This window comes from Aulostomus chinensis, chromosome 17, assembly GCF_037954235.1.
Source record: "Aulostomus chinensis isolate RoL2024-O1b breed Wild chromosome 17, RoL_Achi_v1.0, whole genome shotgun sequence".
In the NCBI taxonomy this organism is placed as follows: domain Eukaryota; kingdom Metazoa; phylum Chordata; class Actinopteri; order Syngnathiformes; family Aulostomidae; genus Aulostomus; species Aulostomus chinensis.
The window spans coordinates 1,302,501-1,323,562 of record NC_141336.1 but is presented as its reverse complement, the minus strand read 5'-3'; the positions used below and the strand labels follow the sequence as shown (position 1 = coordinate 1,323,562).

General features: G+C 45.8%; 1 protein-coding gene across 2 annotated transcripts in view; it reads left to right on the top strand.

Annotated features, from left to right (window-relative positions):
- Positions 1–2,066: 2,066 nt before the first annotated feature.
- LOC147245929 (protein phosphatase 1 regulatory subunit 37) overlaps positions 2,067–21,062 on the top strand; it is a 54,451-nt gene continuing 35,455 nt past the window's right edge. Inside the window, exons 1-5 of one of the 2 annotated variants that reach the window (XM_086182715.1) lie at positions 2,067–2,518; positions 4,989–5,136; positions 14,160–14,315; positions 15,124–15,236; positions 17,524–17,665. In XM_086182715.1, coding sequence (XP_086038841.1) covers positions 5,022–5,136; positions 14,160–14,315; positions 15,124–15,236; positions 17,524–17,665 — 526 coding nt within the window. In that variant the 5' untranslated portion in view covers positions 2,067–2,518; positions 4,989–5,021. Of the gene's footprint in view, positions 2,519–2,705; positions 2,820–4,988; positions 5,137–14,159; positions 14,316–15,123; positions 15,237–17,523; positions 17,666–21,062 lie in introns of those variants that run through there. The other variant, XM_086182714.1, reaches the window with a different exon arrangement.

Below are 21,062 nucleotides of genomic sequence, written 5' to 3'. Positions count from 1 at the left end.
GCCAAATATCTGTGTGTGTGTGTGTGTGTGTGTGTGTGTGTGTGTGTGTGTGTGTGTGTGTGTGTGTGTGTGTGTGTTTTCACGCCTCTCCTTCCTCTCCCCCCCAGCAGGGCGCGCGCGTAGGTGGCGGTGAGAAGCGTCTGGATCTCCGAGGTAAGTCGCTGCCGCCGTCACGTCTCCTGCTCACACGTGTCCGCGTCATGGTGTCGTCAGGCTCAGAATTGTTCTCCTCAGATTCGAGCTCAAACGAACCTCAACTGTCTGTCTGAAGCGCATTTCAATCTTTAACAAAATGCGTCATAAAATCTGAGACGCGGGGGGGGGGGGGGCGCTGGCTGTGGGCGCAGCTCACCTGAGGGTATTTGCTACCTGAGGCGCCTTGGTGACAGGCAGCTGATCGTTCCAGTAAACTCAACTGACTCTCACTTCTGATACCAAACACAATCAGAAACCACATCTTGAATTCATCCTGATAAATTAAAATGATTGTTATTAATATTTATGTTCAAATATGAAGTGACATCTGAACTCTGAACGTCACATGGTTCCGTTACTGGAGAGGGGGCCCTGATGAGCAGCTGCACCTCAGCACTGAAACCAGACCCTGGTGTTGTCTGTAAATCCAACATCATGCTGATCCTGGATCAGCAGCAGGCGTCACCGCCGTGTCACATCACCACTGCGTCACCGCCGCGTCACCTGCTGCCCTCCCTGCTGCTCCTGTCCGCGGCTGCCGGCTGAGGTCGGAGCTCTGCTCGTGTTCAACGTTGAGTTCTGTCGACATTTCGGCGATAGAAAGAAAGCCGCTCTTCTCCATCATGCCGTTAGGGGGCGGCAGCGAGTGCCTGCCTCCACCGCGCGTTCCAGGGATGCAGTAACATTTCGGTCTGGTGTCTGAACTGTTGAAAATCAAATTAGTTGATTGACTTTACAGTCAATTAAAGTCCCAGTCTTAATCCTGAACTAAACCTGACGTGTCACGTGGGTTCAAGTCTCCCTAATCCTGTCGTCCACATCCAAACTCCGTCAGCGGGAACTCAGGAGACCTGCCGCCACTCCGACAAGTTCGCAAGCGCGGCAGCAGCCATGTCTCCATGGCGGGAGGTTGCGTGAGATGCCATGACGGCGTCACTGCTGTCACGCGCTGATGGCATCTGACTGCGGGTGTCGCTGCGTGATTATCTTCCTGATGCAGGCCGGATTAGAAAAAATGGGATTTCAGACGGAGACCCCCGCCCCCACCCCCCGCGCGCGCCCTCCGCCATCGCTCAGTTAAGTGATTATTGTTGAAACAGAGGAGGAAAAATCACTTCGGAAATAATTATGATAGTAATTATCATTTCCCCCTTCTTGGCTGGGGAGATAAGAATTAACCCGGGGGGGGGGGGCAGTAATCAGATTACCACATGTAACTGTAATTATGCATATTTATTAATGAAGAGACATCAAACATAAAGCCACTTGATAGATGAGTAAAATGGAAGAAGTGTGGGCTACCAGGGAGCTGCAGATCGTAGTAATCAGATTACAATGCTGCACCAGCGATCTCTGATACTCGCTGAAGAAGAAGGAGTGTAGGAACAACAGGATTAAGGGTTGGATTATAGAGTAGCGAGAGAACGTGACGGAACGTCAGGAACAGAGAGCAGCAGGGCCATCAGAGGGTTCCCTGGTACTGATGGAGGAGACGACAAGCTCAACTTCATACGTGTGTGTGTGTGTGTGTGTGTGCATATATGTACACACACACACACACACATATATATATATATGCACGTGTGTATATACTGTATTTACATATATATGTGTGTACATGTACGTATGTAGATGGGCACAAAAAGAAGAGGAAATACATGAACAAAAGTGTTTGGAAAGGTATTACTACATTGTTATGTAAAAGTGCAGTAAAGTTACTCCTCTACAATGGGTTAAAGTGGCTTCATCCACCATGTGCCATATTCTGCCATATTTTGCCACCATTTTGTCAGTAAAGTCTTCACCTGGGAGGGAACGAATGTAAGAAGAAAAAAACACTTTGAAATTTTGTGGAGCAAAAGTACAAAATTGCACTCAGTGGAAAAGTACTTGAGTAATTGAGTAAATGTATTTAATTACATCCCACATTCTGGCTCCCTGTTGGTTTGGCTCCATGTTCCCCTGCACGCCGTGGTCCGATCTGTGTGTCCAACATGGCGAACGGTTCCACCAGAACTCTGCTCATTCGTGTCTGCGTCTGACGACGACTCACACCTTCATCAGAAGCAAACGCACGCCAGTAAACTTTTCCTACACAGGAAGTTGTTATGTTGTGGTTTTCACTGCAAGTGCATTTCAGAAGCAGCGTTGGCTGCCGTGTCATTTTGCCTGTTAGCAAGCAGCCCCAATTATCCTGTGTTTGATTGCCTGCCTCCATCAAGGTGAGCGATTAGACCACCGCTCCTGCGAGGCTCTGGAAGTCGTCTTCAAATCGTTGCGCTTTGATTTCATCAATCTGCAGGCGGCCCAACTGGAGGAAAATGTGAGTTTTATGAACAAAACTTTTTTTCTCCATCTTCGTCTTCCAATTCCAACTCAGTTTCATATTCAGACCTTCCTCTGGATCAGATTAGAGCTTTTTTTTTCATTCCAAAAGAACTTCATAACATTCCTGTCAAATTTGTGCCGAGCCTCTTCACCCCCCCCCCCCCCCCCCCCTCCAGGGAGCCCAGTCCTTGCTGGATATGATTCTGTACTATGAATCTGCGGCCCATCTCCACGTGTCTGACAGCGGCGGGATGGGAACATCGGGTTGGAGGGCCCTCGCTCATTTGATAAAGCAGGTTGGCTGATGTGCTGCAGCGGTAATCTTCTCCTGGAGGCTTTCTGTGGGAGTGATAGACAAACTACCGGCAGGAGGGGTGGGGCACCTGGGCCGGATTAAAGATGCAGGGCCGGGGACACCGGGCGAGATGCACACACATACACACACACACACACACACACACTGCTTTACCGCAGCTTCACCAACTGCATTGCCAGGCAGAGCGATGAGCCAGACTCCATTAACCAGTGCTCTTCCCGACTAACACAATCTGAGCTGAACTGGATCAGGACCAGGACAGGGGTTACACCAGGACTGGAACTAGACCAGGACTGTTGCTACATCAGGACTGTTGCTAGACAAAGAATGTTGGTGGACCAGGACTGTTGTTGGACCAGGACTGTTGTTGGACCAGGACTGTTGCTAGACCATGACTGGTGCTAGACCAGGACTAGAGCTGGGTATCACCACTGACCTCCCGATACGATATGATTCCGATACACTAGGTCCCAAGTCGATACGATTTCCGATACGATTCGATCCAATATACGATACAATATTTTAGTTCCAATACCAATTTTGCTTTGGTAATGGAAGAGCTTCTCAAAGGACTGATGCTGTAAATTCAATTGTAAAAGTAACCCTCTAACCTGCTGCATCATTAAACATTAATATTTACATTGAGAACTGATCATTAAACTATAGTTATACAACATCATGCACTTTTTATTTAAATATTTGACCGTCATTCAAAACAAAAGGGCAACTTAGACCTCCACAAACCATCAGCAGCTCAGCAGGAGGACTCGCGGTGTGGCGAGCTTCAATCGCCCGCGTTTGTCAACGTGGGACATGAGGGACCAGTGACTGTCAGTGGACTGAGAGGCGATGGTCAAGCAGGAATCGTAGCTCTGCTTGTCCAGCTGTCACCAGCGATGGCAACTCTCTCTGCTGATTTCAGTGCAGTTGCGACGTTGTTTTTAACTTCTCTGAACATCTTTGAGATTGGGACTTGACTCAGTTGTTTCCGTGTCAGTAGCACATAGCGTGGTTCCAGTGTGGACGGGGGTCTGAAGCCTACATTTTCTACCACTCAGGATGGTCTGAGGTCCTTGCAGATCAAAACTGCCAGAGCTGAAGTGATGTTCTCTGCACGTGGAGGCGTGGACGGAAACTTGGTCCCAAATGCTGTCTCCAGCGAGGGTTGTTGCAGGGACTTGTAGTTTCCTGGTTGCTGAGTGTCCTCTGGGTGATGCCTCGTCACATGGCTCCAGAGATTAGTAGTATTTCCATTGTACTTTACTTCTACTTTGGACATTTTGTGCACAGCATTATTTTTGTCAAGTTGGGCGCAGTTTTCTTGCTTCTTAAAGCCGAAGTACTGCCAGACACCGGCTCTTAAATTTGCCGGATATTAAAGTTGCGCTTCCGCCATCTTGCTGTTCTCTGATCGGAGGCGCATGGCCTGGATCTGGTGAGATCTGATCATCTGACTGCAGTAACGTTGCACGACGCACTAAATCACGCCAGACTGAAGGGGCAAACAAAACAAAAAAATAAACGGGTAAAATCGAATGCATTTTAAAATATCGATACTGGGATTTATGTATCGATAATCTTTCCTACAAATGCATATCGATAAAATATCGGTAGACATTTTTATTCCTCCTCTAACCAGGACTGTTAGTGGACCGGGATTGTTGCTAGACCAGGACTGTTGGTGGACCAAGACTGTTGTTACACCAGGACTTTTGCTGGACCAAAACTGCTAATACACCAGGACTGGTGCTGGTCAAGGATTGGTGCTACATCAGGACTAATGCTAGACCAGGACTGGTGCTGGACTAGGACTGTTGCTAGACCATGATTGGTACTGGACCAGGACTGTTGTTACACCAGGACTGTTGCTAGACCGGGACTGTTGGTGGACCAGGGAGCTACGCCAGGACTGTCGGTACACCAAGACTGGTACTAGACCTGGACTGGTGCTAGACCAGGACCCCTAACAGGCTTCTGCCTGTAACTCCTCATCTCTCTGGGCAACTACCAAGTTTCCATGTCCAGTAACAGAAGCAATGGATTTAAATGAAATAAGCAATGAGTTGTCCCCCATCACCAGCTGTGGCTCCACCCCCTCTGCACCACCTGTATTTCGCCACAGTCTCACTGTCGTGTTTGTGTTTTACAGAGTGTGTGTCTGTCCAGGCTTGATGTGTGTAACATGTCCATGGTTGGATATCCGGCTCACTCGCTGTCCAGAGCTCTGCTGACCAGCCAGCTGAGAGTCCTGCAGCTCCACAACGTGCAGCTGAGCGGCCTGCCTCTGTACAGACTGGGTATGATGCGCACACACAGGTACACACACACATGTCCAAGCACACAAGCGCAAACACACACACACCTACATGTACACGCACACATATATACACTAGACCTGTCAGTCGATTAAAAAAATTAATCGCATGGTGGTCCATAGTTAACTCACAATTAATCGCATTTTTATCTGCTCTAAATCTACCTTAAACTGATATTTTTCATTTTTTTAATTAACCATATCAACATGGGAGGAGGCAAATAGTTGCTGTCTACAAATGCAGCACGTTTATTAGTGTTGGAGCAACGTATTGTCCAGAAGTACAAACAAAACAAAACACCCCTCCATGTTCTCCCTCTTGTCCTGTTAAGTGTGGTGGGGATGGAGCCTATCCCAGCGGCTACAGGTGAGAGGCGGGGTTCACCCTGGACAGGTCACCATGAGCTGGCAGGGCCAACACATAGAGACAGACAACCATTCACACTCACATTCATACCTACGGTTAAATAGCAATTACCAGTATTATTTATTTATTTATATACTCAATTACTCAAATAATTGACTTCAATGATTTTGACCAGTGCACCCCTGGGCCGCCGCAAAACAAAAGATGCACAGGGTGAAAAAAAAAAAAATGAACCCAACAAATATAATAGTAGTGATTACTAGTACTCAGTGAAGTACTTGAACTATGAAGCCATCAACACTCAAGGATGACCCTGATCCATTGCATCAAACTGCGATGCACAGAATAAATTAAATAAAAACAATGAACAAAGTGCTCATTCAACAGGGGGCAGTGCAACACAGGCCGGGACTCCAATGATGTGGTGGGGGTGTCGCGGGTGGTGGACGCCTCCAATGGTCGTGGTTAGTTGGAGCCAGAAGGGAGGGACGCTCTCTGCCTCAGCTGTGTGCTTCGCGGTGCCCCTGAAGGCTGCTGTCCTCCGGTGGAAACTAAATTCAGCTTCACAGTGAATGCACGTCACGTGTTTCCTGTCTGCCGTCTGGCAGGGCTTTGAAGTTGAACCGTCCATTTAGAACTGACGTGTCCTTTTCCATGTTCGTCCAACCTCAACGCTCCTCTGCTCTCAGTTGTTTTTGTTTACAAGCTGCACTCAGCTGCATCTCGCGTGTGTGACGAGTGGTGCGTTCACTTCTGGTTTTCCGCGAACTACGGCATGGGCAAAGGGTCACAAAGCACCATGCGCGTTAAAGGGACGTGGGGTTAACAAGTTAATAACAAGTTAACACTGACACCTATAGTACACACAGAAGCGCAAACACACACACACCTACATGTGCACGCACGTACACACACGAGCAAACATACACGCATGTACACACACAAGCGCAAGCACACACACACGTACACGCACACAATGCAAACACACACACAATGCAAACACACACATGTACACACATAATGCAAACATACACATGTACACACACAATGCGCACACACATGTACACACACAATGCGCACACACACATGTACACACACAATGCGCACACACACATGTACACGAACACAAACGCAAGCACACACATGTACACGCACACACACGTACACACCCAAGAGCAAACACACACGCACGTACACACACAAGAGCAAACACACACGCACGTACACACACAAGAGCAAACACACACGCACGTACACACACAAGCGCAAGCACACGCATGTACACGCACACAATGCAAACACACGCACACAATGCAAACACACACACGATGAAAACGCACACACACTTGGGTTAACTATTTAATAACATTGTAACACTGACACCTATAGTACACACAGAAGCGCAAACACACACACACACACCTACTAGTGCACGCACGTACACACACAAGAGCAAACACACACGCACGTACACACACAAGAGCAAACACACACACATGTACACACACAAGCGCAAGCACACACATGTACACGCACACAATGCAAACACACACACATGTACGCACACAATGCAAACACACACGTACATGCACACAATGCAAACATACACATGTACACACACAATGCGCCTACACGCATGTACACACATGTACACACAATGCGTACACACATGTACACACACAATGCGCACACACGCATGTACATACACGCATGTACACGCACACAAGCGCAAGCACACACACATGTACACACACACACGATGAAAACACACGCGCACACACTTGGGTTAACAAGTTAATAACACGTTAACACTGACACCTATAGTACACACAGAAGCGCAAACACACACCTACATGTGCACGCACGTACACACACAAGAGCAAACACACACGCATGTACACACACAAGCGTAAGCACACACATGTACACGCACACAATGCAAACACACACACATGTACACACAATGCAAACACACACACACGCGCATGTACACACACAATGCGCACACACGCATGTACACGCACACGTACACGCACACAATGCAAACACAAACACACATGATGAAAACACACACGCACACACACTTATTCTTGAGTGTTCAGTCCTCTAAAGGTTCTACGGTGTTGGTGTTGGTTCTGGTCCTGGTCTTGGACTGGGTCATCTTGAAGTTGTCAGATTGGGAAGTTTGTTGTCCTCATTGGATTTTATCATTTTTTTTCTTGTGCAAAATCCTTTTCTCCAAACTAGTAATTGATGGCCACAAACTGATGGACTACAAAGTATTGTAGTAAAACTACAATACCCAAAAGTGCCAATCCTCAAGTGTCCAGACATCTCGACATTCTGTACATAAAATACAACACTTGAAATACTTTACACCACTGACTGCTGATGACACTCAGACCATGTCTTTGTTTGAATGTGTGTGTGTGTGTGTGTGTGTGTGTCCTGGCTACCAAAGCCATTATAGATGTGTGCAGCAGTGTGTAAAGTGACAGGTAAGAGATTATGCCTCTAATCTGGGTCCAGGCCTGCAGAGTCGGTCACGGGTCAAAATCTGGTCCTGCTGGCCACAGGACACACACACACACGCACACACACAACAATCCTTGTACTTACACCTTTGTGAGGACCCTCATTGGTGTTGTGCATTCCTTAGCCCCTCTATCACAACCAAATACCCGACACCGGAACCGGACCAGAACCTCATTCTATCCCTGACCCTGAAACCAATTTCTGACCTTCAAATGTGTTCTGAAGTTGTGTGGACTTTTTTTCCGGTCCTCGCTATGTAGCAAGTACAAGTACACACACACACTTCATATGTTCTCCAGAAAAATGCAAATGTGCTTCATTGTTTTCTTTTTTGTTCTTTTCAGCTCACTTGTGGGAAACATGAGGAAAAAACATACACTCACTAGAACAGGAGCATTTTTATGTTGTGAATTTGTTCATATATAACTGAGCTTTTATTTTCTATGATTTCAAGCAATTTACCCAAAAAACATATTTAAAGCCATGAGCGCTTTTTCTTTACATATTTCTTAGTCATTGGTACATCTGTTGAACACATTTTGTGTTGTTGTGAATGTTACAGACCAAATATGAGAAAACAGTGACTTTGTGTGTGTGTGTGTGTGTGTGAGAGAGACATTTCCAAGCAGTATTTTGTATTTTTGAAAAAAAGTTGAAAATGGGTTTTTGAAAGACTTTCCGGGCGGCACGGTGTAAGAAGCAAGCAAGAAGGTTGTGGGTGGAGCCCCGGCTGCAGCACGGGGTCTTTCTGGGTGAGTCTCCATGTTCTCCCTGTTCCTGCTGGGTTCTCTCTGGTACTCCAGCTTCCTCCACAGTCCAAAGACATCAAGAGGGACCAGGTTAATCCAGACTCTAAATTGACCGTAGGCGTGGCTGGGAGAGCCAATGGTTGTCTGTCTCTATGTGTTGGCCCTGCCATGGACTGGTGACCTGTCCAGGGGGAAGGCTGCTGGGATAGGCTCCACCCCCACCACCCTCAACAGGAGAAGAGGGGGAACATGGAGGGAGGGAAAGACTTTCCAGGCACAAGTCCCTCAAATTCAAGGACCCAACCAAGCATGGATCAGTTTAAAAGTTGAAAGATGCCAAGGCACTCATCTTCTATAAAGTTAAATGCCTTTTGACGGAGGCTTCTAGCCGAAACACGTCCAAGTTTTTCATTCATGCTTTGCCCATAAAAATAAAGGCATTTAACTTTATAGAAGATGAGTGCCTTGGCATCTTTCAACTTTTAAACTGGACCAAGCCTATGACCAAAGAGCACCACCTTTACCAGCACAAGTTCCAGGTAGCACTCCATTTGGACATGGTATTCTCAAGCACGGATCAGATCGAGTTAATTACTGTTCCGACTCCAGACTTGCAGGCACAGGGACAGTGGAAGAGAACAAGGATGTTTGACTGACCCGCGCAGACGGTGGAACGTTTTTCATAAACTGAAGATGAAGTACATATCAATGTTTCACCTTGTGGATTCAAGAGCCACCTTGATCAGAGCTTCTGGGTTACGGGTTCTTTCACTCTCACAGCCCGAGCTTCTCCATCAGCAGCACGCACACAAGAATGTTCTGTAACCCCATCAGAACCTGATCCTAACGCTGACCCTCAGTGGAACAAGAACCTGATTATATCACTGACCCTAACCAAGAAAAGAACCTGTTCCTAACAGAACCTGTTCCTAACACTGAGTGGTTGGCTGGTATGGATGTTTTACAGACAGTGCAGCAGGACAGCATGTCGACAGGCAACCGCACTCCTTGGTCCAGCTGAAAACTTTTGAAAGTTTGAAATATGAGCAGTGAGGAGAAGGAACTGTACGTTTAACGGAGCACCACTGGAGCCTTGAAGGGAAAGACGAAAGACTTGGGTTCTACACAGCCGCACTGCTGACACGCTGCACACGCCCTTCAGAACCCTCTCCTCGATGCCGGTTGTTTGTTGGTTGGCATTCTCATAGTTCGAGTTTGTAGTACAGGAAGTCAAACGACACTTTTCAAGTGATCTATGGCGGCTGGCGGCATGTTGGTGCCATGCGCTCGGGGCGTGTTCAGCCTCATTCTTGTAATTAGAGGGCGTGTGATCAGAGTATAAAGAGGCCGTCATTAGACACCTGATTCATAGGTGTGTTTCAGGTGTGACATCACTCAGACCAATCAAAGAGCCTTATGTCCTTCCCTCTGAAGCCCAGGTCTGGGAAGAGGAGGTCTGGAGGAGGTGGAGGTCCATGTCTCCAGGTTCTAAGGCATCAGTGCTGGGTCTATGGAGCAAACGTCTCCTCCCGCTCCTCACCACCGAGGCACTGTGGAGGCACCAGACCAGCCTCAGGAACACGCTAGAGCAGGTGGAGCACCTGGAGCAGGTGGAGCACCTGGAACAGGTGGAGCACCTGGAGCAGGTGGAGCACCTGGAACAGGTGGAGCACCTGGAGCAGGTGGAGCACCTGGAACAGGTGGAGCACCTGGAGCAGGTGGAGCACCTGGAACAGGTGGAGCACCTGGAGCAGGTGGAGCACCTGGTTCACTAGCTGGTTAAAGGGTGAGGCCACTTGGCATGGAAACATTATTTACGCCGGCTTGAAACTAGCGACGATGCTTGATGAAGCGCCAACTGCCGATGTGATTGGAAGAGGACACCAAGAGAAATACGACAAGAATATTTACTTCCATTCAAACAACTAACCGATACATAAAAGCCTCCAAGAGGGGAAGAGCGGTACTCGACATAAATATTAAAAACAATGACATCATTGAACATTCATCTCTATGTTCTTGCTTTATTATGCAAAGATGTTTTCCTCTCATCCGTGTTATAAAACTACATGAGACAATTTAAGGTGTTAGTCGGACGGATCCTACAGCTTTTCAATCGAGTCTCTACATATGATCTTCATGCCATTTTAAATATGTGAGGAGGAGAAAAACAGTAGCAACACCTGCCCTCTCTCACCTTCATTGATTGGTTGCTGTTGGACCTCTGTGGGTCACATGACCCACAAATAAGAAGAATGGAGGCACAAGCACAAACACTGGCACACAGACACTCCCAATTACAGCACCAGATGAGTATACACACATAAATACACTTACCACTGCTGAACACAGCACTCAGTGGGGGGCTGAGTGGTGGACATGGATTGACTGTCACACACACGCACACACACACACACGCAGGTTGGGCTGTTATATCTGAACTGCTGAGCTGTGAGCAATGAGAGTAAAACTCAACTCGCATTAACCGTTTGTGAAAATCTCTTTTTTACTAAATAACGTATCACAATAGAGTCCTGCTACACGGTCAGTTAGTGCCGTATTAAACAATCTGTTTTTTTATTCTTTAGAGGGAAAAAAACCCACAAAAACCACCCAAAACAGTGACACAAGCCTGTGGCCTCCTCTCAGCTGGACGGGGGCATCCAAACGGACGCTGCCCGCTCCTCACCACAGAAACTTGCTCCTCCAACGTTCAGTCACTTCCTGGAACTCTTTGATGTTGTAGGGTTTCACATCCCCCTCCCCCCTACTCATCCCTCACCCCACCTCACCCCACGCTCTCTGCCTTTACCGAGCCCACCTACCCTTCCATGCCAGCAGGGGGTCCCAGTTGAGGATCATTGCCTTCGATTGGAGGAGCCTGTGATTACAGGGCTGGGCGTTTGCGGTGGAGTGGACCAGATCAATCACACCGATTCCACCATTTGGTTCCCACTGTGCCTGATGACAATGTTGGCATTCCACATGCAGCCCAACAGGCTTTATCAAATCTGCAGCATCGATCTGGACGCAAGGGCAGCAAGGACCCAGGCAACACGGATACATAGTACAGTACACACACACACACACACACACACAGGGATGCCCAGAACACACACTTAACTGCCGAGCAGCACCGTAGAGAAGCTGCGATAGAATGAAAAGATTCTGACAATGGAGGACAGGCTGACATCTTTGAAAGAGACCCTTCAGATTCTCAGGTGTTGCTCAGGTCACCTGTGTTGAGTCTTACTTCAACAACAGCTCGTTGGAGTTCAAAGGAGAAGGAGAGCCACTTGATCCTTACTGCAGGAATTACAGGCGGTGAATCCTGCTGCGCCCTTGTTTCCATGCTCCTGAACACATTCTTCTACCTGCATCGTACCCAGGAACTTGTGCTTCCTCAAGGCTGGTTTGTTTTCCCACTGGAGTCCCACCATACCGCAGCCGGGCGTGATGCACCTCCCTTAACTGGGCCACACTGGAAAAGGTGCACTTCAAGAGCACGGACCACGCCGCACACGTAGCGAGCGAGCAAACTCCAGTGAGTGGAGAAAATAATTTGAAGGCACATGATGAGCAATGCTGCAGCTCAAGGAGAGTTAGTTTGAGGCTTTGATGTGGAGAGTGTGTGGGTTTGAAGGAAACCCAACAGACAGAATGTCTCACGAATGTCCTCAGCTGAGGCGTCACTGACCTCTCATTCAGCAGGTTGCAGGGGGCGGAGCCTACATGATTATGTTAGCGCAAAGATTCATGGGAAAGTCAACATTGTTCAGTTTTGCTTTTGTAAAAAAAATAGTTTCAGTTTGTTTTATTCATACTTGCATTTTGTGGAACATCACTGTTTATTTCTATGTGTATTTGATGTCTTGATTGTTAGAACCTGGAACCGTCAGTTCCTCACCACCTCGTATACTCGGGATTTCTGCGTTACACCAAATAGCGAAAGCTACAGTGTCCTGTGAAAATTTGTCACCTCTTTTGTTACAATATGTGTAACCATGTGTAGGCAGTGCCCCTCCGCCGCGCCCGTCTCACTCCTGTGACCCAGGAGGTGTTATGTGGACTACCTGCTTTTTACCGTTGTGACCGTTACAGCTGCACTGTACATGTGCAGCGAGTTTTAACTCTGAAGGCAATTTGAGATTTATTATTACGCGTTTGAGTCCAAGACAGATTTCCCTATAGGGCCAGTACAGTGTGTCTTATTGTATCATGTCCTCTTGTGAAGAGTCATGTCCCGTCGTATCGTAACATATCCTATCCTCTCGTGTCATAGTGTATCGTTTGGCGTTGTATCATATCCTGTCCCATATTGTCATATCATATGAATCCTGTTCTATCGTGTCGTGACGTATCGTATCTTTGTGTATCGTATCCTGTTGTAACGCGTCACACTGGATCATTTCATATTGTATCCTGTTGTATCATGTCGTACCATATCGTATTGTGTCATGTCCTGTCATGCCGTATCCCTGAGTTTCCTGACCATACATCAGACTGGGGGGGTGGATATGGCCAGGGTGAGTGAGTGCACTCTCCTTTTACTGCAGTTACAAGCTGGAGGCCTGATGCAAGTACAGTTGTTCCTTTTTCGAATTTCAATTTCAAACCATCTCAACATCTGAATCCGAGTCGGCAACAAGGAGCTGATCCTACGCCGGCCCCCATCAAAAGTCTAGAGTGTAGGGGATTATTCTCTCTAAACCTCTAAATCTTCTCTCAAACAGCCACATTTGTAGCTCCGCCTTGCTTTCATCACATCACATCACAATATCACAATATCCCACAGCACCACCTTCAGCTAATAGCTGAACTACACCACCCACAGACCTCAGCAACAACCCGTCTCTTTATCTCAGTCTGCGCGCAGCTACACAGCCCTCAATGCATAGAAAAATGTTAGTAACTACACTGCATTGATACTTCAAAGTTAATAAGTCAGTACTTTACTGTACCCGAGCCAATGTTATTGAACATTTCCATGAATCATACCAGATCCATGGGCATCTGCAGCCCAGGGCTATTATCTGTGTTTCCCTTCGGTTGCCAACATCATGGCCTTGGCTTCTTCGGACCTCTCACACTGTGATCCGTACCACGACCAAGAGCCTTTGTTCCATTGTTCCACCATAGTCAGGTTTGCACGGCTGGTGTGATCAGGGCCACTGGGTCCATTCAAACATCTCCAAGTACTCACTGCCACCAGTACGCCACACAGAACCCCCCATAGGAGTTGAGATTCCTACTCCACAGTGAGTCCAAAGAAGCGGTCAAAAACTGACTCAGATCATGTGGTGTAACCTGATTTATTTCACCTCCACCTTTTGGTTGTGTTTTGCTGCTGCACAGTTGGTGGGCTGAAGACAAACAAGGTTCTCCAAGAGCTGCACCTCACCAACAACCTCCTGAACAGCCATCAGGACGCCCTGCACCTGGGAGACCTGCTGAGCTCCAACAGCTGTCTACAGCTGTTGGAGCTCAGCAACAATGCTGTGGCTGACGATGGTATGATACTCGACTTTGTCACTGAAACAAGAATACGTAACATGTTGGTTCCTGCTACCAGCCTGCACACTGATCTAAAAGAACCACAGTCTGAACAGTCGGTTGCAATGTGGCATGTTGTAGCGGTACGTCTCGTTGACCTGTTGAAGTTGGTTCAACAGTCGCAGACATTGTCCTATTATTATTATGATTATTATTTAATTGTTTCTATTGAATGACTTTGATTGAATGTATCAAAGAAACTGAAGTAAATTCACTCAAGCTCAGGAATAAATACTTGCTCTTTGTTTACAGAGCGTAGAAAGAACAATTCAGTTCTCATCTCACTTACTTTCTGAAGGAGGGCAGACACTCGCCAATGTTCCCTTCCTGACAGCAGATACATGTATCCATTCCAGAACATTCCTGAGTCACTGCATGAAAAAGACGCCCAACAAATGTCAGCAGCTGCAAGTGGGACACATAATCTTACTAATGATGGATAATAATGCTTTGGCAGTCCTGTTCAGGTTCTGGGAGACCATGAACCCCAACGTGTCCAATTAATGAAGCTCGGGGATAAAGAGTGGGAGGGAGGGATCATCCCAGTCAAGCTTTAATAATATCTAATTACTATAGACGTTGGAAAAGGTAAACACATCCAGCAGCAGCCATCTTTGTAGTAACTGGAACTGAAGTCACTGCAGCAGCACTCCCACTGAGCATCTGTCTGTGCCATTTAGCGTACAGACACCAGCATAGGCAAGCGGTAACCCTGAACATGAATGTGTGAATTATCATAAATGAATGTTTTAAAACTGCTGCCCAGGTTTGGAGGAGCTGTGTGATGGTCTGCGGCGGCAGACGGCGGGTCTGAACGTCCTACTGCTGAGGAACAACCAGATTACTGCGAAAGGCATGGTCCATCTGGCCAAGGCTCTGGTGAGACGCTGCAACTAAACTGTTATAAAGAGTCTGTGCTTAAACACATTCTGTCTATATATGACTGCTAGTGTCAGGGAAACTAAAGTTGTAGCAATAAAGTAAAAGCATCTGTGTAAAGATTTAACTCTGTAGGGTCCAGGTGTTGCTCCTCCTCCCAGCTACAGATTTCATCCTCTACGTTGCAGAACATTTCAGTTTTGTTACCATTGGTAAATCCGTCAGTTTGTTCCTATATGTGTTGAATCACCGAAGCACGGAATCAGACGCCCAGTGTAATTAGTACCTGTTGGAGCTACCAGCCGGCCTCGAAGGCTCAGTCCAGTTTTCTCTTAGAGGGATCATGAACACTTGCCTGCTTCACCTGTCTGACCTGCTCCTGTCAGGCGGACACACCGCCAGGCGGCGGTACCGTCTAGGTGGGAGAACCTGATGAATGAACCCCATGAGGAGTAACACTGGACACTGAAAGACAGAAGTCTCTTATTCACAAAAGTATTTCCAGAATGTTTTTGTTCATTAGGATTTAGAGGGTTTGGAGGAACTGCCATTCAGAGAAGTCCGTGGTATCATCACATTATCCAGGGAAGTACAGGAATTAAAATAATCAGTAGAACAAGAGTTTGCATACCCAGATGGGCATCAAATGCATCAAGAAGCCTGCTCCCACAGCCTCAGCCCCCCCCCAGCTTTGACATGCTGAATTGTTGATTGGAGTTTTACATGTGAAAAGTGCCATAAATAATCATTATAGTTGATGTAAAGGATTTCACTTATTTGCTTTGAATGCATCAATTTTGTTCCTCATTAGATGCTTTTGACCTGCTTGATACCTGCTGCTCGTCCATCCGGTTCTGAGGAAATGAGGAGTTTTGGGCCTCATCAACAGAAAACCCCTCTGGAAAATCCCGCCTCCACACGTTTCTCTGTACAATCTTAATAACATGCATTCCTTCTGCCTGATTGGCAGCATAAACTGCACCTTCCTGTCATGTGAGTGGCGATTGTGGAAGTCAAAAGGCTAGAAATTAAAGGCCTGCCTCGCCTGTTTACCCAAACACACACTCTCACACACACACACACACACACACACACGCACACACACACACACGCATGCACACACACACTTCCCCGTCTCCTCCAGTGATACCAAAAGAAGGAACAGTTTGATTAAATAATAGATGTGTGTTAAGGAGGGTGTTCATGTGGCCTGCCAGTCACAGGGTAAGTAGATGTCCTTGCAGGCCGTAATGATGATAATTAGACCCATAGCTGCTGGTGTCAAATATGATGATAAGGAGAGCTGTTATTAACCTTTCCGCTTGTGTATTTCCTCTCTGTCCTCCTGGCTTGTTGTCTTGCCTCTTACAGGTCCTGATTTTCAGGTTTTACATTTGGCGGATGATGTGTCTTTGTTCATGTCCTTCGAAAAATGATTATTCTTAGGTGAATATGTCACTCAGGGCTCCTGCTTTCCTCCACTTAGCATCTTTGGCTGTTTTTGTTTGAAGCCAGCGTGTCATGTGTGAAAGCATACTGTGTTTTTGGTGCTTTCACACTCCTGCCCCCCCCCCCAACTTCTCACTCCAACTCTCCTGTGGTTTACGTTTGACAGGCTTCAACCATGCTTGACTCTCACACTCTCAACGAGGCAGTCGCCTCTTTAATTGTCTGGTATTATCCCTCGTGCATATCCATTCGAGATGCTCTTCCTCCCTCTCCTCCTCCCCTCTTCACCGGAGAAGCTCCTCACCACGCGTTGGATGTGGCGGTGCCTCTGTGCAGCCAAGGGGGGGGGGGGGGGGGGCTCTCAAGTGTGTATGTTGTCACCGTGGTGCAAATTAACTCAGAAGGAGACGCGCTTGGGGTCTTTTGGTTGCCTTCTTAGCTTCCTTTCCACCCCCGCGCTCCCTCTCTTCGGAGCAGTGACCAGAGGAGTTGAACAAGGGTGGTGAGGCGAGGGGGCAACCGAGGAGTGGGAGGCGCCTTCTTCTTCAAGCTGTTGGGCAACACGGGCCCCTTGTGCCCCAGACACCCCCAGCTTTATACACCAGCTAATCAACCTTCAATGCTAATGTGGCTCTAGAGAGTGGAAACAAAAGTTTTAACGTGAGAGGAAACATTTGGAGAAGGACGAATCAGCACACAACATAATGATCGGCATGAGAAAATCAAGCTTCTGAGCCCGCGCCCACTCTCAGATGCAGAGTCAGGGTCCAGACCAAAGACCTCGGCCTCTAGAACACTGTAGGGACTCTACATGACGGCAGAACCACATGTTTTACAGCCATCGCTGACAGTTCTGCAAGTGCTGGATCTGGGAGAGAACCACGTAGGGAACAAGGGGGTCCAGGTGATCAGGGAGCCTCTGATGATGAACGGCTCGCTGCTGCAGCTAGGCCTGGCCCACGCCAGCATCACATGTGAAGGTACGACCATGTTACCACTGGTTTGTCACTGATAAAGGGAGAAGTTGGAGTATGTTGGGGAGAAGCAGCAGTTTATCATCCATCCGTCCATCATCAAGCAAGTGATTTTCTGCTGGGACAGGCGTGTTCAGTTGCTTCATCAGCACTGACAAGCTGCCTGCTGAGAGCCTAAGACTCAACCAAAACAGGCCATAGAATGGAAATGAGGGCTGGAGAACGCTCTGCTTCTCTAGGGTGGAACTGTAGATGAGGAAACCCCTGAACCAGTCCCTGGACATCACACCAGCTGATGCTATGGACCCAACCAGATTAACACAGCTAACAAAGAACTTCCCAGAGAAGGGAATTTTTTTGATGAAGTTTTTCCGTGAAAAACTCATGAATTTAATTCGCAGTACCAATGTGGTAATGCAAGTCCAAGAGGACAAGTACATTTACTCTGTGTAAATATAGCATGAAGCTACAAGTGTGTATGCAATACAAAGCTATCTATGCACGCAATCATGTTTGACAAAGCTAAATTAGCCTAGCCCAGCTTAGCCACATAGCACAGCCTGGCCACTTCGCATTCCAGCCATTACCCCACTGTCACTGTTGGTTGAGCTGTGCAGCGACGGGCAACACAACGCCAAATTTATGACAGATGGACAGATAGATAAATAAATTGATAGTTAGATATATGGATAGATAGATGATAGATGGATGGATGATAGATGGATGGATGATAGATGGATGGATGATAGATAGATGATAGATAGATAGATAGATAGATAGATAGATGATAGATAGATAGATAGATGGATGATAGATAGATGGATGGATGATAGATGGATGGATGATAGATAGATAGATAGATAGATTGATAGATAGATTGATAGATAGATAGATGGATGGATGATGGATAGATAGATAGATGATAGATAGATTGATAGATAGATGGATGGATGATAGATAGATAGATAGATAGATAGATAGATAGATAGATGATAGATAGATGGATGATAGATGGATGGATGATAGATAGATTGATAGATAGATAGATGATAGATGGATGGATGATAGATGGATAGATGGATGGATGATAGATAGATGGATGGATGACAGATAGATGGATGGATGGATGATAGATAGATGGATGGATGATAGATGGATGGATGGATGATAGATGGATGGATAGATGATAGATGGATGGATGATAGATGGATGGATGATAGATAGATGATAGATAGATAGATAGATGATAGATAGATAGATAGATGATAGATAGATGGATGATAGATGGATGGATGATAGATAGATTGATAGATAGATAGATGATAGATGGATGGATGGATGGATGATAGATAGATGGATGGATGACAGATAGATGGATGGATGGATGATAGATGGATGGATGGATGATAGATAGATGGATGGATGATAGATGGATGGATGATAGATAGATGATAGATGGATGGATGATAGATGGATGGATGATAGATAGATGATAGATAGATGATGGATGGATGATAGATGGATAGATGGATGGATGATAGATAGATGGATGGATGATAGATGGATGGATGGATGATAGATGGATGGATGGATGATAGATAGATGGATGGATAGATGGATGGATAGATAGATAGATGGATGGATGATAGATGATAGATAGATAGATAGATGATAGAAAGATGGATGATAGATGGATGATAGATAGATAGATGGATGATAGATGGATGGATGATAGATGGATGGATGATAGATAGATGATAGATAGATAGATGGATGATAGATGGATGGATGATAGATAGATGGATGATAGATGGATGGATAGATAGATAGATGGATGGATGATAGATGATAGATAGATAGATAGATGGATGATAGATGGATGGATGATAGATAGATGATAGATAGATAGATGGATGATAGATGGATGGATGATAGATAGATGGATGATAGATAGATGGATGATAGATAGATGGATGGATGATGGATGGATGGATAGATGGATGGATGGATGGATGATAGATGGATGGATGACAGATAGATGATAGATAGATGATAGATGGATGGATGATAGATAGATGGATGATAGATAGATAGATAGATGGATGATAGATAGATGGATGGATGATAGATGGATGGATAGATGGATGGATGGATGATAGATAGATGGATGGATGATAGATAGATGATAGATAGATGATAGATGGATGGATGGATGATAGATGGATAGATGGATGGATGATAGATAGATGGATGGATGGATGATAGATGGATGGATGGATGATAGATAGATGGATGGATGGATGACAGATGGATGGATGGATGATAGATGGATGGATGATAGATAGATGATAGATAGATGATAGATAGATGGATGGATGATAGATGGATGGATGATAGATAGATTGATAGATAGATTGATAGATAGATAGATGGATGGATGATGGATAGATAGATAGATGATAGATAGATTGATAGATAGATGGATGGATGATAGATAGATAGATAGATAGATAGATAGATAGATAGATGATAGATAGATGGATGATAGATGGATGGATGATAGATAGATTGATAGATAGATAGATGATAGATGGATGGATGATAGATGGATAGATGGATGGATGATAGATAGATGGATGGATGACAGATAGATGGATGGATGGATGATAGATAGATGGATGGATGATAGATGGATGGATGGATGATAGATGGATGGATAGATGATAGATGGATGGATGATAGATGGATGGATGATAGATAGATGATAGATAGATAGATAGATGATAGATAGATAGATAGATGATAGATGGATGGATGATAGATAGATTGATAGATAGATAGATGATAGATGGATGGATGATAGATGGATAGATGGATGGATGATAGATAGATGGATGGATGACAGATAGATGGATGGATGGATGATAGATGGATGGATGATAGATAGATTGATAGATAGATTGATAGATAGATAGATGGATGGATGATGGATAGATAGATAGATGATAGATAGATTGATAGATAGATGGATGGATGATAGATAGATAGATAGATAGATAGATAGATAGATAGATGATAGATAGATGGATGATAGATGGATGGATGATAGATAGATTGATAGATAGATAGATGATAGATGGATGGATGATAGATGGATAGATGGATGGATGATAGATAGATGGATGGATGACAGATAGATGGATGGATGGATGATAGATAGATGGATGGATGATAGATGGATGGATGGATGATAGATGGATGGATAGATGATAGATGGATGGATGATAGATGGATGGATGATAGATAGATGATAGATAGATAGATAGATGATAGATAGATAGATAGATGATAGATGGATGGATGATAGATAGATTGATAGATAGATAGATGATAGATGGATGGA